The sequence below is a fragment of the Pundamilia nyererei genome, unplaced genomic scaffold, assembly GCF_000239375.1.
Source record: "Pundamilia nyererei isolate P.nyererei 1_Seehausen unplaced genomic scaffold, PunNye1.0 scaffold00048, whole genome shotgun sequence".
Taxonomy (NCBI): Eukaryota; Metazoa; Chordata; class Actinopteri; order Cichliformes; family Cichlidae; genus Pundamilia; species Pundamilia nyererei.
Window position 1 is genome coordinate 3,040,551 of NW_005187449.1, and position 26,821 is coordinate 3,067,371.

General features: G+C 46.3%; 1 protein-coding gene across 3 annotated transcripts in view; it reads left to right on the plus strand.

The window, feature by feature from the left end:
• LOC102209556 (T-lymphoma invasion and metastasis-inducing protein 2-like) overlaps positions 1-26,821 on the plus strand; it is a 48,997-nt gene that overhangs the window by 16,992 nt on the left and 5,184 nt on the right. The window contains exons 2-14 of one of the 3 annotated variants that reach the window (XM_005732794.1): positions 11,731-11,881; positions 13,270-14,352; positions 16,376-16,844; positions 17,466-17,644; positions 18,752-18,976; positions 19,978-20,163; positions 20,253-20,396; positions 22,911-22,976; positions 23,111-23,189; positions 23,320-23,409; positions 23,644-23,868; positions 24,100-24,194; positions 26,287-26,475. In XM_005732794.1, coding sequence (XP_005732851.1) covers positions 13,276-14,352; positions 16,376-16,844; positions 17,466-17,644; positions 18,752-18,976; positions 19,978-20,163; positions 20,253-20,396; positions 22,911-22,976; positions 23,111-23,189; positions 23,320-23,409; positions 23,644-23,868; positions 24,100-24,194; positions 26,287-26,475 — 3,024 coding nt within the window. In that variant the 5' untranslated portion in view covers positions 11,731-11,881; positions 13,270-13,275. Of the gene's footprint in view, positions 1-11,703; positions 11,882-13,269; positions 14,353-16,375; positions 16,845-17,465; positions 17,645-18,751; positions 18,977-19,977; positions 20,164-20,252; positions 20,397-22,910; positions 22,977-23,110; positions 23,190-23,319; positions 23,410-23,643; positions 23,869-24,099; positions 24,195-26,286; positions 26,476-26,821 lie in introns of those variants that run through there. The other 2 variants (XM_013910755.1, XM_013910754.1) reach the window with 2 other exon arrangements.

Sequence of the window (26,821 nt, forward strand, 5' to 3'; positions counted from 1 at the left end):
ACAAAGTTTGTGTTTTTTCCATTGTTTAAGCACTGCTTCCAGCCAAGAGTGATACCATATATGCCCCATAGCTGCAGAAAAGGCTAACATTGTTATCTTTATACAAAAAAACAGCTGAACACGAGAGGTTTTTGGACCAATTTTGTGTTCTCCATTCTTTAAGCACCGGTTTGAGCACCGGTTCGAGCACCGTTTAAGCACTGGCACCGTTTCAAAAGTACCGGTTTGGCACCGGTATCGGATAAAACCTAAACGATACCCATCCCTACTCGTAACAGGATTGGCTTCTGGATGGTGCAAACTAATTGTGTAGATGACGTAGATGACATTCTGACAGTATTCTTTGTTCCCATTGGTAGTTGTTGCAGTGATGAGCCACAGAAAGCGACGCAGTGCTAATGTTTCACAAAGTCAACCACGTGGAGAGCTGTCAGCCTGAAGTCTGGATCTAGCGTCGCTAAGTTCTTGACCTCTAATGTTCTGCTTCTAAATTCAGATAAAACTGAGAGAGAATCCTCCCTTAGTTATGCTGCAATAGGTGTAGGCTGCTGGGGGAATCCCATGATGCACTGGGTGTTTCTTCTTCACTCACTGTGTGTTAAGAGACCTCTCTGCACTGAATCATACTTGTTATTAATCTCTGTCTCTCTTCCACAGCATGTCTTTTATCCTGTCTTCCTTCTCTCTCCCCAACCGGTCACAGCAGATGGCCCCGCCCCTCCCTGAGTCTGGTTCTGCTGGAGGTTTCTTCCTGTTAAAAGGGAGTTTTTCCTTCCCACTGTCGCCAAAGTGCTTGCTCATAGGAGGGTCAAATGATTGTTGGGTTTTTCTCTGTATGTATTATTGAAGGCTCTACCTTACAATGTAAAGCATCTTGAGGTGACTTTTGTTATAATTTGGCACTGTATAAAAATCAGCGAGTCAGCACAAAAAACTGAATTGAATTGAGGCTTCCGCACAGACTGACTTGGAGGGCTACACCATGAACGTCATAAGTGTTTCAAGAAACATCAGCTGGATGGTCCACGCTTCGTGATGAACCCCTTCCGTGATGCTTTGATGGTTTTGGGTCAGACCTCAGAGCGTCGTTACAAACTGTCAGCTCAGCAGATTCCCTCGGTCCTCTTTGTGTCGGCTCGTCTTTGGTCTGCATCGGTGTCAGAGGTGTTTTCTCAGCTTCGGTCTGGCTGCTCAGTCACATCAGGATAATTTCCATGACTCTGCCCACAAAACAGGCCCGAAAACACAACGCACAGCAGTCGCAGCTGCAGCGTTTGTCTTTGCTCACCTCAGTGAGTTTACTGTACAAGCTTTCACATTCCTCTGAGGCTCAGAGGCTCCGACCTCCAAGAACCAAACCCGGCTGAAACAAACCACAGAGAGCCGTAAATCACAGCCTTACCTGCTCTTACACAAACACTCCTTTCTCTGGTTTTCCTCTTAGATGCACTTAAAGGACGCTGTGCTTGTTTACAACTGTACACAAGCTCTTCAATCACAGACAACAAGGAGAACATTGTCCTTCTACGGCCTCCACCAAACATCTAAATGTCACAAACATTGTGGAGAGCAGGCTGAGGGCGGAGGTGTCAGCCAGAGATTTGAAAAGTAATTTTTTTTCCTTTGTAGTCTTAATTGTGTTCTGGCAGTTGTTCCTATCAGATATGATGTTTGACGTAATCGCACCAATGAAACAATGTCATGGTCGGTTTGGGTGTGGACCGCATTTAGAGAGAAACAGATGATAAATGCAAGTCCACCTTCATCAGTGCCGCCTAAGCAGATGAAATCAGAAGCTAAACGAAAATAATTAAGAAAAATTAAAGCTGAAAAATGAGGAAAACTGTCTTTATAAGCAAAACCCTGAGGAGAGCTCACAGAAGGAGCACTCACATTCATACTCAAATGATTGAGCTCAGGTTAAACATCTCAGTGTGCACAGAAGTCCCTCATTCACAGGACGGCCATCAGAATAAAGTTTGCATGAACATCGTCACACGTGCAGCGATTATTAACATCTATATGTTTGTAAAAAGATTTATAAAGTCCTAATTCTTTTCATATATATTATGAACATTTCATCATCTCCCTGCGAATGCAATGTAAAATTCTCTGTTTTTGTTTGTTTTGCGTTCAGCATCTCTTTACATAACTTAACAGACACCAAAATTTGTATCTGCAATTTTGTTACAACTATATACAGAATGAATAATTAGGAGTAAAATCCTTATTTATAACAGATGAATGAAGCTGAAGATGTCCTGATTGTGTGAACTGCTATGTTTATGTGAAACTAATCATTCCTGTGTTACACACAGAGAGATATTCATTTAACATATACACGAATTACTGAGAAGGCAGCTATTGGAGGGTAATTGATGAGCCTGTGGGTAAATTTGGATCAACAGCCAAGATAAGATCCCAGTGGATGACAAATGGATTCTGAAATTATTCCCCAAAGAAACTAGTACATGTCCTATGCCCCCTGAAACAGCAGCCGTATGCCGGGTTTTTCCCGGTGGATATAAAGAGGTCTTGTTTACCACAGAGCCTGCAGAGCATCACCACATGAACCATCAGCCTTCAGCAGGTCTGGATTAAACAGCCTAAATCGCTTCCACCAGGGAGGATCAGGTTTCTGTCGTGGTCAGATTTCAGTGAGATTTGCTGGAAAACATCCTCTGAGCCAGAGAAGAAGTGATTAGTTTCTGATGTGAATCCAGGAATTTTCCTGCGTTTGGATTTTTGGAATGTTTTTGGAATGTTTTCACTTTTCCTAATGACGTGCCTTTACTTAAATGGAATAAAAACTGGCACCTGCCCCTCATGGTTGTATATTTAGATGCAGATCGAGATGTAGATTTGAAGCTTAACAGATGCCGTCTGTTTTGCTCCTTCAGCCTCTGTTTACTCTGTGGTCGGGCTCTGTTGACACGAACTTTGGTCTAACCGCTGAATCCTGTTAATTTCTGTTTGTCGATGTGTGTGGGGGTGTAATTTTGCTCCTGGCCAGGTGTCCTGCCGTTGCACAAACTTGTCTGCAGGTTGATGTGCACCTGAAGAATCTGCAGTCTGACTCAGACCAATTAAAGGTGAACGATGCAGCCGATAAACGGGACCATCAGCAGAACTCTGATTTGTTGCTCTTAGGCGACGGTCTGTTTCCATCACATCTCCGCCTCTTGGCAAACTCTTGGCTCAGAGTGCCGCTGCCAACATATGGCTCCTTTTACCCAGCGAGGGTTTTGTGACCAACGTAATCATTCAGTGTCATTTCGTCTCCTTTGAGTCTACTGCTTCCTTTCAGTCGGAGTTAATTGCAGTTTTATCTCCGAGGGAAACAGCACGTGTTGTTTAAATGAAGGCTTTTTGTCCAAATCGCCCGTACGGGACCGTGACTGTGTGTAACGCTTCTGATGGTTTTACATTCAGAGTCCCCGGAGGGAAGTAAACTCCTTTCTGCTCTGGACTCATTTAGCTGCAGAACAACAAAAGAAGTTGCATACACTGCAATTTAAAATGGAGGACAAATCATTTAAATTGGCTCGATCAAATGTCCGTGTACATGAACAGATGAGATAAAACTCTATTAAAGTCCTCGTGCTCTCTGAGTAACTCTCAGAAAATGGCATCTAAAAATATCGCTTCAGTCTGAATGTGCGAAACACACTACGGCATGAGTGTCTCATTGAGTACTTCTAAGCTGGATCCATGGAGGCCACCCCACAGCCTACGGGACCACAAGGATCCTTCTCCCGTAAGCACACCTGACTGTTTGGAGATGGTTTTAGCTGCCTATCGTGGGTGTGCACATTATCAGACCATCTGATTTCATCCTGCGGCTGATTGGTTTATTTAACCACGCAGAGGTTTTGTAGGTTGTGCTGCATGAGGATGTTTTTTGTATCATCTTTCAGGTACGATCCATCCAGGCAGTGGCTGCTGCTGCACGTAGAGTAATCTGACACATTTAATCTGCAGGAAAATAGAATTGAAGGATAAGAAAGCTGAGCATCAACTCAACTTTTTAAAATAGAAAATCCAGCAGCAGCTTTTCTGACTTGCTGAGCACCACAGCACTGAGCTGAACTCTGTGTTTTTACTCTTTACTTCAATTTGTCTGAAGCTGAATGATTAGAATGAGCCTCCTGGACACTGTGTGCAGCTACGTTAATCGCTGATAAGTCCTATAAGGTTTAACGTAGTCGCTCTGTACTCTCATCTCTGTTTTTCTGTGTTTTGATGGATGTTTTGTGGAAAAAGGCCTTCACAGCAGCAGCAGCATCTGGCGGCTGAAAGGACGAGCTGTGGACACTCATCTCCGTTCCATCCCCCCTTTGCCTCTGAGTTCACCCGCTGAAGGACAAAGTAGGAGGAAGAAAGGTTTAAAAGGCCCGCACACACATCTTCTGTTCACCCATCACACACTTGAGTACACGGTCATGGAGAGGCCGTCAGCTGTCAGCTTCCAGTCAACTGATGTTTGGATTATTTCGATCATTTAAGTGAACCGGGGGCCTCTGCAAGTCCCCAGGGGGCCACGGGAGTCACCCTGATATATGATTTGAAAGCCCTGAGTTGCCAAAACATTGTTGAATTCAGCAGCAGTAATGTTGAAATATGAAAGAAGAAAATTTATGTCATTAGTTACAGTCAGAAGTATCAATCTTCCAGAAACCCAGAGCTTCAGCCGGTCAGCCTGAGACCAACCTAGCGCATCATCGTGTTTGAGCCAAGACGACGACGGTTCTGAGCAATGAAAAGTCCACTTCCTGTTCCTGTCTTTGGCTTTTTTATGACATGTCCACGACTCAGTTACAATTAATTACTGAACCGGAGGAAGAGACATAATCTTATACCATGAATTACTAATAAGAAATCACATCTGCCCCTCAGCACGCTTCCTTAACTCATCCAACCAGATGAACGTATACATCTTTTCTCCCTCTGTGTTTATTATTTCCTGTTTTATTGTAGATGTCATTTGTTTGAGGAAGTTTGCAAGTCAGACTCTCGACTTTCATCTTTTTATGTTTGATCCGCACTTTTTTTTTTAAGAAAAAAATGAGAGGATAAAATGTTGGTCCCAAAAAGCAAAGTTTTATTTTATCACTGTGGGATTTAAGATAAGATAAACCTTTATTAGTCCCACATGTGGGAATTTTTTTCTTCTTCCTGCTGTTCAGGTATCAATAAAATTATGTTGACAGTCCAAAGCAGAAACAGCTTACTGATAGAAAATAAAATGATCACTGTTCAGATAATCTGTCAGTCTTGGATGCTCGAGCAGCCACATACTGAACAAAGAGTGATTACAGTCTGATGAATGAGTTACAGATATTGTTCTGTAACTCATTCATTGTTAGCATGCAGTGTGCTACTAAGCTTCATGTTTTTAAGGAGAAGTATTCGATAAACACTGGCTGAATTCTGTGAGGAGGAAAGACTATGGGGGTGTGAGGCCTGACATACTAACTCTGATTTATCGGCCGTTTACTCAGGACCTGCGGATAACCTCCTGCCGGCTGAACTGAAACCGCATTTGATCTGGACTCAAACCTGATTACTGTCTGTTTAGCTCTACAGCATGGCCCGAGTATTGTGAGCTGCCCCGACACCAACAAATGCTTCATCCAGTTAACCGACCATAAGCCAGACGATCAATCCATCACAGCAGCTGCAGGCATGATGGTAATGTGGGTGGTGGGAAGTGGGGGTGGACAGAGCGTGTGTGTGTTGTTGTTTGTTGATTGCACCGATCATACTGCGTTGGCTGTTTGTTTGTTGATGAATGAAGTGATGGGGTCTGTCAGTGTGCTGTGACTGCTGCAGCTCTTCGTCGATGCGATCGTACCACCAGCTCCTCACTGGTTTCAGAGCTGAATCATGGAGCAGACTTCAGGCTGTGACAGGCATGTGGGATCCATCAGACCTGCATCTGCAGAGCTCTGCTGGAGGTTTGAGGATCTCCAGAGGAGGAAGCAGCTGCAGCGACCACACCAAACCCAACACTCAACCCCACCTGAGTCCAGGGCCACCGCCCGTCTGCCCACAGAGCCAACACAAGGACCCCAGTCAGCCAGGGCAGGAAACAGACCGCCCTCCCAAAAACCCACCCCTCCCTTCCAGGCACACTTCCCCTGATGCACAGAAAGCGGCTGCAGCCCAACCCCCTCCTCCTCCTTATCGAACTCTCACTCTGTGCTTTCCCATGGGGAGGGGGGAGCACTCATTTTGCTCCTTGGCATCTTCCTCCACAAACACCCCCCAACCCCCCATTTGTGCTGAACAATTAATCCCAAAAAAGTGCAAGAAAAAGAAGAATTGTGAGTCTGCAGCTCAGGGAAAGCAGTTTAACTTCCATTGTGGAGTAAATCCCGAGGCCGATGTGGAGGCACTGATGTTCCCGCATATCCAAACTGCATCCTCTTTGTTATCTTTGAGGTATTTCTCCTGTAACGCTTTACAAAAATGAATTATTATTAATATTATTATATCTTATCAATCAATAAATCACTCAACTGAGCCTAAGTTACATCCCAGTCGCAAGGCCGGTCTGTGGTGCTACGTTTGTGTCCAGTTGTGTAGACGTTTGCCTGCAACCAACACAAAAGTCTGTGAACTGGAGAACCAACGACACAGCTCGCGTGAACAGGAGAAGCACAGGCGGTGACTGCCGTGACTCTTCTCATTGTTTTTAACACTTTGCTCTTCTGAAAGTAAGAGTAGCACACAGATCGCTTGTTTCCGGCACTGCTCCCTGGTGACAGTGCACAGCTACAGCATGCAGACGATGTCCCGCTAACCGCCTGTAGCCTTTGTTTGACCACAACACTGTCACAAACCCACCCAAGCGTGGTTACCTTTGGTGTATTAAACTAAACTGGTCCTGATCCAGATGAGTAGTTTCAGTGTCTCCGTCATCCTCCTGTCCACGTCACAGTAAATGTGTTTCTCTGAAAACATAACTGGGAATGAAGTTTGGTTGTATGGTGAGCAGTGTGGAACTGAGTCTGTTAAAAGCTTCACCTCCTGTTTTACTGAAACAATCAGCAGTGATAATTCAGCAGCTGCCACAAATCTGTAGTTTTCTGTGAACTCAGCTCTTTCTCTGGTGCTGTTCAGACACTGTTGGGTCTTTGAGGGTTGAGTAATAAATCAAGAACAGATAATCTGCCTGGAAGCCCGTTTGCTGGAGTCATGTTTGCCATTTCTGGTTCCAGGACCATCAGTAACGTGTTAAAACAAGTCTGATCTAACTTCATCTCCTGAGGATGAATTCTTTAGATGTGAATGATGTCAGGACGTTTCCTCTGTAGCACCACCCTCATTTATATTTAGGTTCTTCCTGAAATGCAAACAAATTTTAAAATTTTCAGTTTTAATATTTAAAAAGTCTCCGGCTTCATTAAATCAATGCTCCATGTTTGGTTGCGTGCACCCACTGACCTCAGGGTCTTATGCGGCTTCGGTCCAATGCTGTGGACACGCCATCAGGGTGGCTTTACACCACCATTAACAGCATTTTTCTCCCAGTACATAGTCTGGGCCCATCAGCAAAAAGTCTGGATGTGGAGAAGCAAGCTGGCAGGCAACAGCGGCAGAACGCACAACGTCTTCCTGGATGTTGTGCCTGCTCAGAGGCACTGCAGCACCGAGGGACCTCAAACAACCTGTCAGAGAGAAGAGCAGTTTTTTTTATCTTGAAAGTATTTTCACTTTGTTGCATTTCCACCTCTTCTTGTGTTAAACTGAAACTAGATTCACATTGGAGCAGTCACAGAGCGGAGCCTCGTCATTTTCCTGGCAAGAAAAAGTGTGTTTTGCCAGTTGCGGCACATTTTTAAGGCCTTTGCTGAGACCACTGGACTGAAAAGTACATGGAAAATAAACGTGTGTAAAATGACACTAAAGTATGAGCGCAGTTTTTCATTCAAGTTTGAATTACACCATTGAGTTTTCATTTCACGGGATGCGCGCTGGAACAGCGGCCTGATGGATGGTGCTCGTTTTCCCATCCGTCGGTTCATAAACACGATGGCCTCGCCGAGTGTCTGAAAGAAGAAAAACTGACTGCTACAGATAATCAGTTGATTAATCATTTCCTTTCTTTAATCTTTCCCACACAAAGGCTCATCTATCTGCTCTCATCAAGTCCATACTATACTTCATTAAAGATTAATAAAAGCAAAGATCAGCATATCAAGTACAAAAGCTGAGTGTTTGCAGCATGTTTGTGTATCCACTGCTGCAGGAGCCGTCTCAGTTTCCTGCTATTTACGGCTGATCTGGACTTCCTGTTTCCTGCGTCCCCTTAGCCTCAACACAAAAGCTTCTCTGCACTGAGGAGGGGAAAAGAAAACGCCTAACATGTGATGTTAAACGCAGAAACGCTCGCTCTGAGTCATTCTCCTTCATAGGATCTCTTTTTGCACTGGCAGGACATTTTGTTTGTTTCACTCACTTATGTCTGACTCATGTTAAAATCACCAGAAACCCAAAGTGATCTGAACATATGAAGAACTGGAAACCAGCAGCTGGCAGTGGGGGAGCTCCGAATCTGAGGTCGGTCCTGGTCTGTCCTGTTTCTGATCGTAGATTGTAATGCAGACATGAGTTTTTTTGGGGGGGGTTTTCTGCACGTGCAGCAAAGCAGCATCAACTTTACGTAAAGATGGGCGTAGCCAATCGATGCTGCATTCTGTGTAAAGTTCAGCAGGGGACTCCTCTCACAAGTCTATGAGAAGATGAGCCTCCTGCTTATCTGATCTTTGAGCTCAAAAACACTTTGGTCAATCAATAATTTCAGGGTGGTGATGGGGCGGAGCCTATTGCAAATGTCACAGTGGGAGAGACAAAGTAGACTCTGTCCATCACATTCACACCTGCAGCCAATTTACAATCATCAGTGAGGCAAACAGAGAAACAGACAGCTGGTCAGTGAGCTCAAGCCTTCTTCCTGCCAGCTGTGGATTCAGTGAAGTTAATTTTGGAAGTGAAAGTCACATTAGACTCAAACACCAAGGGAGGATTTAGGCCTTGAGACTGACAGGTTGTAACCGTATGCAGTGTCAGATCCACAGTGGCTAAAACACCCAGCATGAAGCTTCACAAGCGAACTTCATGAACCAACAGGAGGCTTCATAGCAGCCATGTACAGTTTTTGGTTGCAGCTTATCCTCAGCTGATGGTGAAGCAGAACTTTTTTTTTACTACCTACAAACCCGCACAGGTCTCACTCTCTTTCTACTCCAACGAAGTCAGGAGACATTTTCCCTGAATTTCTTTGTGTCTTTGTGGCCGTTGGAAAGTGTGTACAGTGCATTTTGGCTTCCATCACAGTGAACGCTGAACATAAAGTAAAATTACATTTGTAAAACGTAAAAACAAAAGTCGAAAAGCTCAGCTGTAAACATGGAGGTGGGGTCTGCGTGTCTCGTCACGAGTACCAGATAAAGAAACTGTTGGACCTGCGTTTGGTGAACAGGTGGCATTCCTCCAAACGGACTCAGAGGAGATTCAATCTGCACTTTAATCAGATTCTTTTCAATGCACATCTGATGAATTCCTCCAATATGGCAGCCGTGCGCCTGCCTGAGGAGGGGTGAGGGTGTGTGTGGGGGGTGGGGTGTCAGAGGGATCTTTGTTTTGGAAGAATGTGAGAGGTTGCCCGTGGCGGGGCGTCCTGTGAGCCGGCAGATGGCCGATGGGACGAGCAGACAAAAGTCTCCGGCAGACTTTTCTCCTTTCAGAGCTTCTCGTCTGAAGAGCAAGACACAAAACAGCACCGGCTGGAGGGGGAGGTGGGAGGAGGGAGTGATGGGTGAAGGCCCACCATCATCATACGTGGGTGTCATGAAGTCATTCCTCTGAAATATTCTGTGTCCTAAACTCTGTCAGTGTCCTCAACCAGAAAACATCTTCAGTCCTTTTTTATATGCCTTAAAATGAGCCATGAAAGATCTTTCGGAGTCTGGGATGCTGGATGTCTCTGAGAAGACTTTATAGTCGCTCCTCCTCTGCGTTGGAGGGCATTTTATGCTTTAACCCACCTGGATGGCTGAAGGCTCACTTTAGCTTCACATAAACATGAAATTATTGTGATTTTTAAATGAAATGTGCATAACTTAGATCCTAAACAGTGACTTTATCATCTTCTTGTTTCCTCATAGCGTGCCATTGGGTTTAAGGTTAGCAAAGATGCTCAGATGTGTGGATGGATTAGCTAAAGTTTCCCTTAATGAATTGTTTCAGATTAAAAGAAACGTTTTAAAGGACAGAAGCCATGATGAGCACAAACATTAGTCCTTTGAAGATTCATGTGCTGTGAGATGCAGTACCTTTAAGAATTGGAGGTTGAAGGCCGGATTGATCCGATTTTTCTGATCTGATCGGGTCTTGACCTCCTCAGACTCAACCCAGGGAGCACTGACGGACAGAGTGTTTGCTCATGAAGCTCCAGGACACTGACACCTGGTGGGAGGTTCCTTAAATCCTTTCTTCTCTCTCTAATTAAACTTCTCTCGCCCCTCTTCATCTGTCAGCTGTCGAGGTTTCTCTTCACCACTTTCCGTCTCGGTTCAGTGGATAAAAGTCAAAGGTCAGCGATGCGTTTGGGAGCCAGCAATGCGTTGTGTTGCCATCTTCTCTCCTCTCTCCTCCCCCGTCCTTCCTCCGCGGCGCTGACCTGTGGGACAGGATGGGTGTCGTCCTGCCCGAGCTAGCTATCTGTACACACTGAAAATCAAGTCCACCATGACCTTTGACCCTTCCCGTGCTCACTCAGGAAATAAGTCCAGGGAACTCTTTATCGCACTGCAGAAGACGTCTTTTCTGGGGGGTTTTAGACACTGCTGACGAGTGCAGCTGCAGTGGAAATCAGAGCAAACACGACAGGAAAAACGAATCTTGGAATAATAATTAATAATAATCTCAAACAGAAAAAGCTTTCCTCTGCTCACAGATGTTAGTAGCTCGTTGCTGCCTCACTGCACACAGGCCGGCTGTTAGATCCCAAACTGTTGGCTCGTTTCATTCACACAGTGTTTTTGTCATGCAGACTGAAGCGATGCATCTCTGGGCAGTTTGGGGATCATGCTCACGTGATGAGTCTGTTGAGTGGGCAGAGGCATACTCTCCTGTGGAAAACAGTCTTTTTCACATGTTTGGAAATATAAACATCACACTTTGATTCTCTGGTTGGTTTTTGTACAACAGGCTTTGATCTACTTTTGCTGTGAGTTAACACAAAGATCTCAGCAGCTCTCCAATCAAACATGACTTGTGTAATGATTTTTCTATGTGCTGCGTCTGTGGGTCTGAGTATCGTTGGAGCTGAGGGGGAAGGTGATGGTCATATTAATCAGTAAGGACTGTAATTGTCACTGGCATCCCTTCGGTTTGTTGTCCCGCTGTGGGAATGTGCGGCCAGATCTCTGGGATTACGCTGAGGGTCTTAAAATTGCTCCTCTGTGATGACCTCAGCCTGCTGCTCGGTTACAAAAAAAAAGTCACAGAGAAAACAGAGAGAAAACGTGGAGAAAATTGGTCAGCATTCCTGAAAACCAAAATAAACAGAGGACGGAGCGGGGTCTGGTTTTCAGGAAGAAAAAAACTCAAGCGGAGACGTCATGGAAGGGGAGGAAGAGAAGGGGTGGGGTGGGGGAGTCGTACAAAAGGAAAGTCTGTGTGCTGACCGGGCCCCTCCCTCTCTCTGTTCTCCTCCAACAGATGAGCCAGCGCGAAGAAAGAGGGCGATCCACATAGACTAACACAGAGGGGGAGGGAGAGCAGCCGGAGCAGAGAGCTTCATTAGAGACGAGAGAGAGGAGGCAGCAGGACGGAGGATGAAGACGCTGCCGAGGGTCTGAAACACAAACAGGTAAAAAAAACTTTATTCATTTGTAAAAAAAACTTTGTTTCAGAAATCTGTCCTCGTTAGATTCGTTCCTTTAAAGGTTTACAAGAAATGTCACATTTAGATCTCTCCTCTTCACTTTCAGTGAAAATTGATTTTTCTGATTGTCCGACAGTCAAAGCTCTGCTGAGCAGTTTCATTAGTCTTCTGAGTCTCAAATTAAAACTCCAAATAGTCCTGCTGTTTTCTGCATTTTTAGTTTGAGCAGCAGAGCAGTGTGAGCAAAGCTGTTTGCAAGAAAATTTCAGAAAATTAAAGTTTTAAAAGTTGTGAATGAATGTGTGAAAATGAATAGTGGGTTGCACAGAATAAAGAAGAAAACATATGTGAAGCACGTCAGCAGTCATGGTGTCAGAGCAGCAGGTGGTACTGTGAGCTGTGCACACTCGGTTCAGGGTCAAGGGTCATGCTGCAGGCTCAGGTCACTTCACTCAGAGAACGTGTAAAAATGGTTTGACACACAGCAAATATAAGCATGTTGGTCCAAACTTAGTTTCCTTGGTTCACCCGAAGGCAGCTATTAGGTTAGCTGTGTGCTTAATGTCCGTGATGAAGCTCCATCGTATGTTTGGTGTTCAGTCAGATCACAGTTTTAAAGGTCTTTGAGGGTGATAAAGGAACCGGTCATGTGACTTAACATCAGCAAACAGCAGTGTGTATACATCCAGCTGGTGCACTGAAGGTCTTCAGGATGTCGCATTGATAGAAACGGTGCAGTGATCATTTCTGTGTGTGTGTTTGAGCAATCGTCGTCTTTTGATGGTTTGAAATTTGCATTTTAAAGCCTCAACACTTGTCTGTAGAGCTGGTTTGACCGTTTAGATGACCTCCGTTATCGGCTCATGCTAATACAGCGAGCTGTCCACAGGCTTTTAGCATGGGAGGCACTGACTCATGGCTGAAGCCGGCCTCAAGTGGCCACCAGAGGAACTGCAGCTGGACGGCTGTCTTACAAATATCATCTGCAAATCTACCAGAAAATAAACATATGACATCTGGGTAATATTGCTGTGATAAGGAAGAAGGAAGTTTAGATGCTTCAATTATTTTGTGCATTTGAGAATGGACTGCAGTAAATGAGTGAATGTTTAATGTGTGTTCACAAATGTGGGGTCACTGAGTCTTTAACTCATCTTTGGCTTCCAGTGGGACTGATTGTAATACTGCCCATAGTATTTGATGTAGTATTGTAGTGCTGACTGTAATATTTAATGTAGTATTGTGTGTAGAAATCTCTGTTGCTTTAATACATGCTGTGTGTGTGTGTGTGTGTGTGTGTGTTTCCTGGCTGTTGTGTCGCTCGTTTTTGTGCCTCACATCTGATGATGTCATCCTCCTCCATCCTCTTCCAGGTCATCATGGGAAACGCAGACAGCCACAGCAGCTTCGTCTCCCCTGCCAAGCCCTCCTGCTCCTTCAGGTTTTCCTCCAGGAGGGAGGAGGTGACATCGGCTCGCAGCTGGTGGAGGAGCAGCCAGGGAGGCTGCAGGAGCCGAGGGAAAAGCTACCTGAACCACCCAATGGCCAGCTCACCCTACACCTCATGGCGTTACGAACCAGCCCCTAAAGCGGCCCGAGGAGGCGCCAAGCTGAGAGGGGGGTCTCCTCAGAGGCTCTGCAGGGGGGAGTTTGGGGGGGGTGAGCGGGCGTCTCTGGAAAGCAGCGGCAGCCCAAAGGTGCTGCTCAGCAAAGATGGCAGCATGAGGGTGGAGTTCACCAAAGCTCGGGTGGAGCCAGAGAGTCTGAGTGGGCTCCCCGCCATCACTGCCGCAGCGACCACCACCACGAGCGCAGAGGTGTCACTGCGCACCAGCAACGGCAGCTCGCTCAGCTCCGATGGCTCTTGGTACGACTCGCCATGGGGGAACAGCGAGCTGATGGATAACGTGTTTGTGTGCAGGCAGAACGCGGACAACAGCAGCGGCTACACCACTGCCACCAGCAGCAGCGGCTACAACACCTTCTTCTCCGCTCAGGGTGAGGACATCTCACCTGGATTTAGCTCCAACCTCCTCTTCCCCACCACAGACACTAATGTATTCACCGCCGCAACTGCAGGTTACAACACCTGCTCCTCTGGCCGGACGGAGGATAGCGGCATTGGAGACTCGGAGCTCCTGCAGCCGGACCTCACGGATTTCAGCCTGATTTCAGCTCCTGGGGTTTACAGCAGTCACAACACGCTGCCCGCCTTCCCCACCGACGCTGGGACCCCCGCCGGGGAGGCAGCGCTGCTGGATGATGTCACACAGAAAGAGGAGGGATCAGCCGGTGATATGGAGGAGCATTACTCCTCCTGCACGCTGCCCTGCCGAAATGTGGAGTCTGCGAGCGCCGCCTCTGCCAGGAATAACCGAAAAGACTTCCTGAAGAGCCGAATCAGACGTCTGAGCGACTGGACAGGAAGTCTGAGCAGGAAGAAGAGGAGGATCCAGGTGAGAAACAATAAGATGATGAAGTCATGCAGTGGGCGGAGCTCAGTGGTTTGCCACCTGCTGATGATGGACAAAATGACATCATTTTTTGTTTTCTGACTTTTTACATTTAAGAATGTTGATTTTCAACATGAACTGACATCCCTGATAAAAGTGCACAAAATCATAATATTTTTTTAAATCTTTGAATTCTAGTGTTTGACAAAGTAGAGGTATATGTTTTTATCACTTGAACATAATCACAGCCTGTAAACAAGAAGAAAGAAAGAAAGAAAGAAAGAAAGAAAGAAAGAAAGAAAGAAAGAAAGAACGAACAAGGTCAATAAAGATCATCAGAATATCTTAAAATGTCTTCAAAGTAAACTCAGTCTGAAACAAAACCTTTAAAAGTTTTTATAAACTCATTAGTAGATCATTTTTTAAACATATTCTGAGAAACTTAAAACTGGTTTTAAAATTAATATCTTCCTTAATCCTCAGACTTAAACAAGTCGTCGAACTAGATTAAAGTCTCATCATGACTAACAACATTACACATGGAGTTAAGTACGAACGCCATTTTCAAACATCATCACACATCAGTAATCTGATGGTAAGCTTTCTCTGTGAGAGCTGGTCCAAAAAAGCCCGGCTTCCTGTTTACAGCCAGCAGAATGAGGTCACATCCTGTCTGCAGTGAGGGAGCTGGAGTAGTGAAGCTTGTTGTTCGTGCTTTTTAACTCAGTGCTGATGATGACGGGGATAATGAAATCAGACGCTGATGTAGTTTCCTCACACTGGAAACCCCAAACACCCCACCCCCCACAACCTGGGTAACCCCCTTACATCAGCGTGACCTCATGAGGACTCGTTTTCCCACACTTGAGTTCCTCCAGATTCACGTCAAACAGCAAAGGACTGACGAGTAAACTTTTATTATCTGCTCTCTTGATTGTCTTTGTTTCGTCTGCAAGGTTTTTAAGATGTTTAACCCAAAAAGCTTTCTTTGCACTGCGTCAACGTTTCGCTGGAGTGCCGCAGTCTGTGTGCCGGATTATTAATTACAATCAGAGAACTTTATTAATCCCAGAGGAACAAAACAGAAACCCTTTGAAAGCATCAGTCTAGCTTAAATCCTCTGCAGCTTTGTGTCACAGTCACAGGAGAATCCATCTTTGCTCTCTGAGATTGATGTCCTAGTGATACATCACAGTGGACTTTTTATTGTTCAGTCTTTCCGGGGCTTTGATCCTGCTCATCAAAAACAAATCGCAGTGCTGAAGAAACTTTGATCTCTTGGAAAATTCCTGGAGCTTTTCATGGGAAAGCACCAAAACAAAAACATCACATAGTGACACTGGAGAAAGAAATGTTTGGGAACCTGTAACCAGACCGATCTGAGGGCTTACGTTTCATTTACCCCTTGTTTAGATTTCCATGAGGGCTTGGCTCTGCTCGGCCAATCACAGCACTGTGTTTGATACGGGGGAGTTTGATACAGTGATTGCATGGACAAGCACTTCAGTAAACATCCAGGATCCTTTAAGTCCACTATTATCTCAGGAATAAAAGACCTGCGTGGTAGATTTTCTCTAAAGAACAAACTTAACGCCCTGACTGATAAGAACTGTGCGTTTCTGTACCAACTCACTCTGCCTGTCTATAAACAGCAAGTCTCCACATGTCGTCACTGTCACTTCACAATGACGGTTAAATGTGGAAAACTGCTCAAAAGTGTTGCACAAACCTGGACGAGTCACTCAGTTGGAGGTTTAAAGTAAAGTCAGAGTGGGCATCAAACCCGCGCCCTCTAAAACCAGCAGGTTGTCTTATTGGCTCAAGAGCAGTGATGGATTGTTTGTTTAACGCTGACACTGCAGCGTGAAGCATATTCACACCCCGTTAATGCTAACAGAGGGGAAAATTGTGGTTTGGAATAATACTGCCTGGTGCTGGGCGCTGTGTTTGAGGGCTGCTGTGTGCCTCTAGTGGCCGCAGACGGAATCACAGCAGTCAAATAAAGTCCTCTCTGATTTCTCTGCAGGAGCCGTTTGCCACCGACACAGCCGATGTCTTCATCAATGGACTGAATGCTGGGGCTGTTAGCTGCAGCACGCTGTGTTCCTCCGACCCTCTCCACTCCCTGAACCACAACCAGTTCCCAACGCTCCACTGCGGCTCCTCCAGGAGTCTGAACCAGAACAGTGATGCTAAGCGGCAGAACATCTATGAGAACTTCATGCAGGAGCTGGAGATGGGTTGCAGCAGTACGGCTGACAGGACGGAGCCATCAGAGGGGGACGGAGACGAGGGTGAGGAGGACGAGGAAGAGATAGATGGGGATGTGGAGGTGGGAGAAGGGGAGCAGCTGGATGTCCTGTTTGAGAAGGAGCAGGGTGTGGTGCGGCGGGCCGGATGGCTCTCTTTCAAACCTCTCATCACTGTTAACAAGGACAGAAAGCTGGAGCTGGTCGCCCGCCGCAAGTGGAGGCACTACTGGGTCACACTGAAAGGTACGGCCGCCTGCAAGGACCAGAAAACAGAAAGTTGAGTTCAAGTTTCAGGATTAGATCTGATCTTATTTTCAGTGAAGGGCAGAAAACTTGCGTAGGAGAAGTCTGGTGATGCCTTTAGTGCCTCTGCTAGAGCTGAAACCAGGCTTATGCTGCATACAAGGCAGCAAAAGAGTCTTTGTGCACCTGAGGCACAGTGTGAGTTTCCAGGTTCCTCAGTGTCACTTTTGGGTTACATTAACCAGGATGTTTCCAGTTAGGCAGTGGGAAGGTCTATAATCAGCCAGCTGATTATAGATTCAGCATGTATCAGGAAATACTGACGAGTAGTTTTTGAGTTGACTGTTAACCGACCAACAACTATTTATCACTTCTGCTCTCAGCACAGAGAAGGTTAGGACTTCTTCTTAAACCAGAGGAGTCGCCCCCTGCTGGGCATCAGAGAGAATGCAGGTTTAGGCACTTCTAAATGAAACTTGATAAAAAAAAAAAAAGTGTTCTGTTTCATGTTAAACATTTTACTGAAGTCTTTACCATCTGTGGCATCAACAGCTAAAATTTATAAATCTCTGTGAAATAAACTATTTGACGTAGAATTAACGATGGATTTTGTCTGTTCAGGTTGCACTCTGCTGTTTTACGAGACATACGGGAGGAGCAGCGGCAGCGCCGACCAGGAGCTTTCTCCTCGCTACGCTCTCCTGGCTGATGACAGCATCGTCCAGGCCGTCCCTGAGCACCCAAGGAAGGAGCATGTCTTCTGTCTGAGCAACTCGTATGGAGACGTGTACCTGTTCCAGGTGAGGGAACCGCCAGCACACTGAGAAACATGATTTTACTGGAGTATCCTTGAATGCAGCACCAGCATAAGCAGCTGTGGTGTTGGGACACTTCTGAGGTTTTCTCTTCATTCTTTCATTCTGTGATCGCTTTCCTCCAACTGCTGCCTCCATCTTTTTTCCCATCGCTGTGGCTCATTTGTGAGCAGCGTGAATGAACGAGGTGTGGCGTCACACCAGCTTTTGGTTTTCTCACCACAAACATCCACACTGTGGGACTTTCTCTGCGTGTCTTTCTGTTGGTAATGACTGTGAGCATTTCCCCCTCTGCTGCCAGCTCCACACCACCCACACCGAGGAGCAAGCAGACAAACAAAGAGTAGATTTTACTTTTACTCCGACAAAGAAGAGGAGGCACAGATGTGTCGAGGCCCCAGATGAACTCCTGGCGTTCCTTCTAGTCGATCTTGAATGACATGAGCGGCAAAAGTCTGGATGTCAGAGGTCAGCGGGGATAAAAAGAGAGGCCGATTATTACCTGTACTCTCGTTGGTAAAGGTGATGTCATCATGTAATTTAATAATTTATTTCTGTGATCACCTCCTCAAACTTTTAGGAGCTCCTCTTGATTCCCAGAGTCACTCTGACTAATGCAGCAGAGTCTGCAGACACACAAATCACCTTCCTCCCAGAGGAGGAGGTGGAGGTTTTGTCAAGGGCTGAAAGCAGCTGAAGATGACGAGCGGAGAAGGCTGAAAGCCTGCTAATGGGAATCACGACACCCAGCTAATTACTGCAACAAATGTTCCTCTTTACGATCATGACTTGATGAAGAGCGAGCTTTAAACCCTGCCACACGTCCCCTCGTAAACAAAAACAGCTGTTAACATCAGGACATTAAGTCTGCTGCTTAAACGCAGAAACCAGACCATCAGAGGATGACTGAGCCTTGCTTCCTGCTTTCAGCAGCAAATTTACATTTAAAAGTTTCTGTATTTAAGGTTTTTGTTGTTAAAACAAAGCGCAATCAGCAGCTGAATATTCAGAGTTAATAAAGCAGGAGGCTCAAAGTTTAATACTGTTCTGTTGCTTAAAATCTGTCTGACTCCATCTTGTCTCGCCCTCCAGGCCACCAGCCAGACTGACCTGGAGAACTGGGTGACGGCAATCCACTCGGCAAGTGCCTCTCTGCTGGTGAAGCGTCAGAAGAAGGAGGACACACTGCGCCTCCTGCGCTCTCAGAGCCGCTCGCTGCTCCACAAGATTGACATGGATGGGAAGATGAAGAAGATGGCCGAGCTGCAGCTGTCCATCATCAAGGAGCCCAAGAGCAGGAAGGCGGTGGAGAGCCAGGTGAGTGCGGGGAGAAGTGGTCCGGTCAGGGCGGACAGCACGCTGGTATTATCACCTACACCGGTCCTGAATATGGGCAGTGCTTTAGAATGACCCTCACAGCCATCTTTGAGTGAAGCACACATGAACATCAGACCCGACTCTCGCCTTGTTGTCTTTGAGCTTCACGATACCTTCAGTGTCTGAAGTTTGCTGCTGTCTCTGTGTTTGTTGCAGAGAAATTAGACGATCCTGAAACTGTGCAGCAGACTGTGTTTCAGTTTAAGGGTTTCTTTTCTGCTCAGCATCAGTGTGAGTCAGTTAGGTTTCATCAGCATTGCTTCAAAGGACATCAGGTAACAGCTGTAAGAGGAGAACTGTCAGTAAATCTTGATGAACGTGCAGTTTCTGAGTCTGTGGATGGACTTTGTTGTGTCACAGATTAGCTTCAGGTTGTTTTGCGGGTTTCTTTGTTCTTGTTGTTAATTTCCAGTGACAGCAATGTGCAGACAGAGAACGTATCATTTAGCAGCCTGCTAATCTTTCCTCTGAACTGTGAAACTGATCCCAGCGCTGCAGTTTGAACTCTGAGATTAGAGGCTAATCTTCCTGCTCAACATTCAATTACACATTTACTGAGAGGGAGGGGAGGGCAAACAGAGGAGGAGAAGGAGAGCCTCGATTTATTGGAGAGAGTCCAGCAAGAGAAGAGGAAGGAGGGGAGGAGAGGAGATGAAAGGGGGGACAGGATGGAGGGATGAGGGATAATGGGTGATAATCACACAGTAAGGGACAAAATAACTTCATCACAACAGAGACTGAAGCAGGAATTGACAGCAGCAGCAGTCTGCCCCACCCAGGAAATACACTTTACCAGATGAGTGAATGGAGAAAAGATGGCTTCTCTCAGCGCCTTGCCATGACTCACTGACCATGTTTCATGGTTTTCATGGCCGTCTGATGAGTTATTATCATTGTTTTATACAGAAGCTGTGTTTATGTGTGACCCTGTGTGTGCTCAGATCCAGCAGTGGGAGCAGAATCTGGAGAAACTGAACCTGGATCTGTTCAGGCTCAGGTGCTACCTGTCCAGCCTGCAGGGCAGCGAGCTCCCAAACCCAAAGAGCCTCCTCGCTGTGGCCAGCAGGCCCTCCAAGAGCATGCTGGGACGCCTGGGAGTCTTCTCCGTGTCCTCCTTCCATGCTCTGGTAAGTAGAGGCTCGGCGCTTCCCTTTTTTTTAAAAAAAGAAAGGAAAGAAGGAAATTAAACCAAATCTGCCTCTCTGGACTCTCACAGGTATGCAGCCGAGAAGAGGCCACACTGAGGCGGCGCTGCCGGTCTCTTTCGGGAGGAAACCGGAGGAGGGGTCTGCCGTCCTCCCTGAAGGTCCTGGATGATCTCAACAGGCGCGGCAGGGGTGGCAAACACTCAGCTCACCAGGTATTACACTGCACCCTTTTCTTGTCCAGTTCAGTGCTGTAGTATGGTGAGAGGCAGCGTGCACCCTTCTGAAAATAGTTTGAAAGGTGAAATATTCACATGGAGTCAGAGACAGGTTTAAGAAACATTCTACTCTGAAGTCTTTTCACGTGGACGACTAAAACCAGCTCGTCTGATTCAGGCTGAACTCGTCGTTCCTCTCTGCTCTCTAAAAACAGCCCAGAAGAAGCGTGCTGTCATCTGTCGTTACGAGGCTAAGTTTAGCCTCTCCTCAGTGCATCATCCAGCTGCAGTTCCCATCATGCCTGGCTCCTGACGGTCCCCTCGTGATAAACAGTGGGTTATTTTTGGCCTCTGAGGGTCCGGAGGATAAATCTGTCAGCGCCACTTTGCTTTGGCTTGGATTCTCGCAATTCATTGAGCAAGGAACTGCGCAGGATGCTTCCAAGCAGTAACTCCCGCTCTGAGCCAAACATCTGTGGATACCTTGGTGAGGGGAATTCTAGCCACATGCTGCCTTTGTTCGACTGAGAGTCCTGCTTCGAGCTGAACGCCTAATCAGTCAGCTGTTTATTTCATCTTACACAAAACCGACCAATCGGAGAGCTCAGAGGGCTTTTTGTATGCTGTCCTGCTCTTGAAAGTCAGAATGATTTATTTCCAGCAACTTTTTATTACCATAATTAATTTTTCTTCGAAATGTAATGAATGTAGGGCGTAATAAAGCCTTCTGAGCTGCTGCACCTCTACTTGTTGTGTGTTGAAGCCCAGCAGACGGTAACACAGAAAGGTCTTTCTGTGGACAGAGACATCTTCAGGCTTGATGGAGGTGTTCGTAGTCAAGCCTGCGGCAGCTTGTTCTTTGTGCTGAGCACTTGTGGTCAGACAGACCTGCAGCATGTTTGTGTGCAGCTGGATCTCCATTCCGGTTCTGCTTTCAGATCAGATCTGATGCTGCAGGCTGTGGTTTCCGGGTGGAGCAGCTCCACTAGAGGACATGTGGAGCTGATTGCTGCTCGCTGTGTCAACTCTGCAGGAGATATACGCTTACCGGAACTCGCCGCCTCCATTTCACTGCCATGTCCGGGGGTGGGGGTCATTACTGTAAAATCCTTGATTCCTTCCAGAAAACAGAAGTTTTCGTACTGACGAGTGTTTCCTGCTTAATGTTGGTCTCCAGTCATCATGTGACTCACTGTGTCCAACCGTCCACTCAGACCACAGTCACGACTGTTGTGGATGTTTTAAGGTGGTGTCGAGGAAAGGCATGCGAGTCCACGATGATGATGATGCCGATGTGTTCAGTGTCAGTCGGTGGTCCCAGACTCCAGGCAGGCTGATGGCGGCTTCACAAACCTGTAATTTCAGTGCAGCTCAACCTGCTCATTTTTTTCCCATGATTCCCTGGGGCTAATTTAGGTTTTGATGCAGGACAGAATTAAACATCCCAAGTCTTTTATCATTTTTAATTACGTTTAAATATAGGAGGGAGTATTTTTAGTTTGTCTTTAGTCATGACTGTGTTTGTGTGTTTGTGTTTGACTACAGCAGTACATTATGTGGACTTTGTAGAAAGCAGCTCACTGGTTAAAGATCATGACGCTTACAGAACTCGCGTCGCTCCTTTGAAGCACCGTCAGGAAACACTCGGGTGGATGTGAGCGACTCTGAAGCAGGAGTCACTGATCTTTTGCTGATTAAGCAAATATGAAACAGGTTATCGCTCAGAGAAAAGACGACTCAAGCTGGAAGATGATGTGACACTGATACTTGTGTTCAAAATTGTCACCCATCAAACTCACCGAGGAGGAAAAGGAGGAGGAGGTGGGAGAAAGAGGAGGAGGACAGTTTGTTTAACTGCACAGCTTTTTGAGGACAACCTTCTGAAGAGGAGGAGGTGGGAGGAGGAGAAGGAAGAGGAGGTGATTGAGAATTAAAAGCTTCCAGGCTGTTTTATTCTGCCAGGATTTCTTTGTTCCTGAGAGTTAATCCTTCACAGGAGGCAGGAGATGACTCCAACACCTCCTCTCCACATGACCTCCCCACCAAACCCCACCTCCTGTTGTCACATGACCTCCACCTTCTTTCTTCTGCTCCCCTTTTAACCTCCTTCCTCCCCCTGTGTCTCCTCTGTATCCCACTGTTCCTCTTTACCCTTTTGTCTCCATATTTCATCTCCTGTGATCTTTTCAGCCAATCAGAGCTCCGTATTCTTCACAGCCTTTTCTTATTTTCCAGTCCACCTCGTCGCTTTAAGTCCTGTGGAGAAAGTCTGAATTTTAAGAATCACCTGCCTATTAGTTTAATGATTTTATAGTTTTCTGCCTTTAAAGCTTCAGTTTATCTATGTTTTTATCAAATGCATTGATGATTTTACTGATCAGAGCTTATAGAAGCTAATCGCTTATAATAACTGAAGGTAAACCTCGTAGGTCGCTCAGTCCTTTAAAACCTGTGCTGATGAGTTAAAAGTTTAATTTAAAGTAAAATTCTTCCTCTGTGTTTCTTCTGCAGAATCTGGACTGCGCTTCCAAACAGATGGAGGCAGCGCCCCCTGCCGGTCATAGTGCAGATCTGCAGGTGTGTTCACTGACTTACCTACAACTTCTCTTTAATTTTTTTCTGCGGGCAGAATGATGATAATTACTGGATTTGTATTCACATGCTTCCTGCGAGGTCATTCTCCCGGTTCACTCTCCTGTGTGTGTTTTCAGTTGCGTGATGAACAGCAGCTTCCAGCTGTTGGTGTTTTTACTCTGAACATCTGTCGACCTGACGGCCACAAAGACTTCGGTAAGAAAGAAAAACTCATCACTGAATAAATAAAATTCGTATAAAAACATGACTGGTTTGTGTTCTGAGAGGATAAATAATAAGCATATTTACCTGTGTGTGATGTGCTTCTTCTTCTGTGAATCTGCAGGTTTTGCAGTGACGGGTCACGTGGACGGAGCGGGAAAAAGTCATGTTTTTGTCAGCGAGGTGGACCCGCTGGGACTTTCATCCAGAGACGGTAAAGCAGAGAACGGTTTCAGGTTCTATTTTGAGGGAGACCCTGCATTTCTGACAGTTTGAGGTGTTGAAGGTGTCCAGCAGGGGGCGCTCGAGGCTCTGCTATCAGGCTGTCACCTGTGCAGCGCTACACCTCCAGAATGGGAAAAACCCTGTCTGTGTTTAGGATTTTAAAAAATGTAGAAACTTTAAAAAACTTTAAAAGATGCAGTTAAATTTTTCTGTTTCCAATCAGGCCTCAGGGCCGGAGACGAGGTCCTGGCTGTTAACGGCGCTCCTGTGTCTGGACTGGACCTGGACCTCCTGCAGAGTCTCTTCAGACATCAGAAGCTGCAGCTGCTGCTGAGGAGGGATGAGTCACCTGAGGCCGAAGAGCCTGCCGACCTCTGGCCCGACCACGCTGACCCCTTCCACCCCGGCCGCCAACCACCGGCCACGAACATCCACACCTGGATCACAGGTACAGCAGAGACGCTCTGGTAACAGCATCATAATGTTCAAACACATTTCACATTTATATCAAACCGATTTCCAGTTTTAAATATAAACTCAACCATTTTAGTCACAGCTGTTTTATTGATCAGATTCATTTACAGAAACCAGAATCAAAGGCTTTTATTGTGAAGGCCAGTTAAAGCAGCAGGAGTTCTCCTGTAAAGATCACAGATCACATTTCTTCTTCATCTCACAGATTCCTCTGTCATCACAGATGCAGACAGCATCCTGCCTCCCGTTTTCGATGACACTTCTTCGAGGATACCTCAGGACACCGAGCCCTCAGAGGAGGTGAGCTTCAGTCTGACAGTCTGAGAACATCTGGATTTTTTTAAAATGGTTGTATGTTATTTATGACCAAGCCACTTGTGTTTTGCTTTGATCGGCGATCGAAGTTTTATGAGGATGTGATTGGTTTCCAAAGAAGGCAGCTCAGACTTACCTGCAGAAATCCTCCTGTGCCTCCTGGAGCTCCACCCCCCACCTCTGTGCACATGACCTTTGGTCAGCCTGATAATCCAGCTTACACAGTCAGGAGTGTTTGTAAAGTCAGAGCTGAGGGATTAACGTTTTTCCCTGGAGAAACACAACTTGTAGGTGTTGTTTTTGACCGCCTCTTCATTTCTGACGACGGCGGAAGGAGTATCAGGTGACCTCCGGCCCCAACTCATCCTCTTCGTCGTTGTTTCACTCCTTCGTCATGGGTGCTCTGTGCTGGGTACTGCCGATGGAGGAGGACTGGGAGACTCTGGAGGAAGAGGAGGAGGATGGAAGGGAGGTGTTCCCCGGGGTGGGGCTCCTGGAGCGGCTGCTGAGGCTCCTGGACAAGGTGGCAAGCTGCCTGGGCTGTTGGCGTCCCGCTGACGGCATCGTCCTGCTGGTAAACGGGCTGCTGGTTGGTGTAGAGCTGAAACTTGTTGTAGAGGAAATGATCACAAGTGTTTTCTGTGCTTTAGATTTTCTCAGTGTGAGACGGTTGTACACGCCACTATCACAGCGTTACGTGTACAGACGCCCACAGGACTATGTTGTACCTGCTCAGACAGAAAGTAGGACAATAGGAACAAGTCACCACCTGAGAGAATGTCAGCACAGGACAGTAATCCCAGCCTCAGATGTCCCGGGGCGGCTCAGAGTCAAACAGCTGCTCCTTCGTGAAACAGTTTAGATACCTTAGGACTGACGAGGATCCTCCTGGAGGGAAACCTCTTGTTGAAACATCAAGTAACATCAAATATTTGAGGCTAATATTCCAATTAGTGAGATAAAATCAACTATAATCACCCTGAAAAAGCAGAGATAATTAATTGATTTAAAAAATTAAGATAAAAACAAGTCCTGGAGCTCAAAAGTGAAGCTGTTAAAAGGTTCTTCTGTTTACACAGCATCTTTTGATTCTTCATGAACTAATTGATTGTTCGAGTTAATAAAACTGTCACGCTGTGATCGCGCTAACCTAAAGATCTTCATCTTCAGTGTTTTTGGAGTCAAAGGTCAATCCTGCACTCTCGACCATCCAAAGACTCGTTGGTTTCTTTCAACTCGACTCCAAACAAGCACCAGTTGCTGCTGTTTAGGCCTTTGATGCACTTATTTGCACATTAATATCCCGTGTTTGATCATCTTCCAGTTCATTATCTGCTCTGCTGAAACCTGGAGGTGGGTCTTTAGTTCTTCATCGAAACTGCTCCTCACCTCCATGAACAGTTGAATTGAACATGTCTGGGCAGTCTTTTCCCCACATGTTCAGATCTCAGGGCGCTCCTCCTTCCTCGAGTTTAAAGTGCAGCGACGCTTCCTCACCGCTTATCAAAAGCTCTGAAGCTTCAGGGTGAGCACATTGGAGCTCAGAATTCATCAGGCTGTCGGCGCTGCGTTAGAGGCTGGCAGCCCAGATTATGATGACGGATGAGGCAGCCAGTTGGTTAGCAGCTCGTCCTCAGTCAGGGTCATAGCAGCAGCAGCGGCGCTCAGACTGGGAACAGGTTTGTGTTTGTCTGTCTGGATTTTGGTGTTTGTGTGTTTAACCTCATCTCTGGCTCAGCGGCTTCCCAGACCTCCCCAAAATCCAGCAGAGAGATTAACCTCCTGCTCCACTGATCCTCATTCTCCTGACTCAGAGCCACAGTTCTCTCCGGTTTGTCACTCAAGTTTGAGTGTGAGTGGAACAAAAATCAGTTACTGGACTTCCACCTGGGATCCATGCATCTTCTTCTGCTTATCTAATTCACGGTCATGTGGGAGCTGAAGAATACCCCAGCTATAATAGGACCGGGGGGGTGGGGTCTGTTTTCTGATTTTTCTTCTTTATTGTCAAGCACATGAACAGTGGTGTTGTCCTGAATGATTTCATTGAGCTTTGGTTCCTGTGTTTCCCTCCCAGAACTTAGACCAGGTCTACTCGCTTTACCAGACCTTTCCAGAAGGCCAGACAGGAGATGGCGACAACCCCAAAAACCCGTACGGCAGAGAGGTCAGCCTGCAGCCGGTGAGCCCCACCCACCTAAGCGTGTGTCAGCGTCTGCGTAAGGTCATCCAGGAGCTGGTCGACACCGAGAAGTCCTACGTCAAGGTCAGAATACAACAGCAACAGTAGTACTACTGTGGTACTACTGCTAGTACATCTGATATGTTAATGGACGTGTTTTGACTCATTTTCAGCTCCATGTTTTTATTCTTTGTCTCTACAAGAGTAGCTTTGCATGATTCAGTTCAAAATAATCCTTCCTTATCTTATTCTGGTCCTTCAACCTTTTACCCTCTCCTTTGTCTGAAACATGCTGTTTTAGCTCCTCCCACTTATGTCTAGATTTCTTCTGATTGGCTGCCCCTGATCAAATCAAATCACTTTTTATTGTCACATCACATGTGCAGGCACACTGGCACAGCACATGCGAGTGAAATTCTTGTGTGCGAGC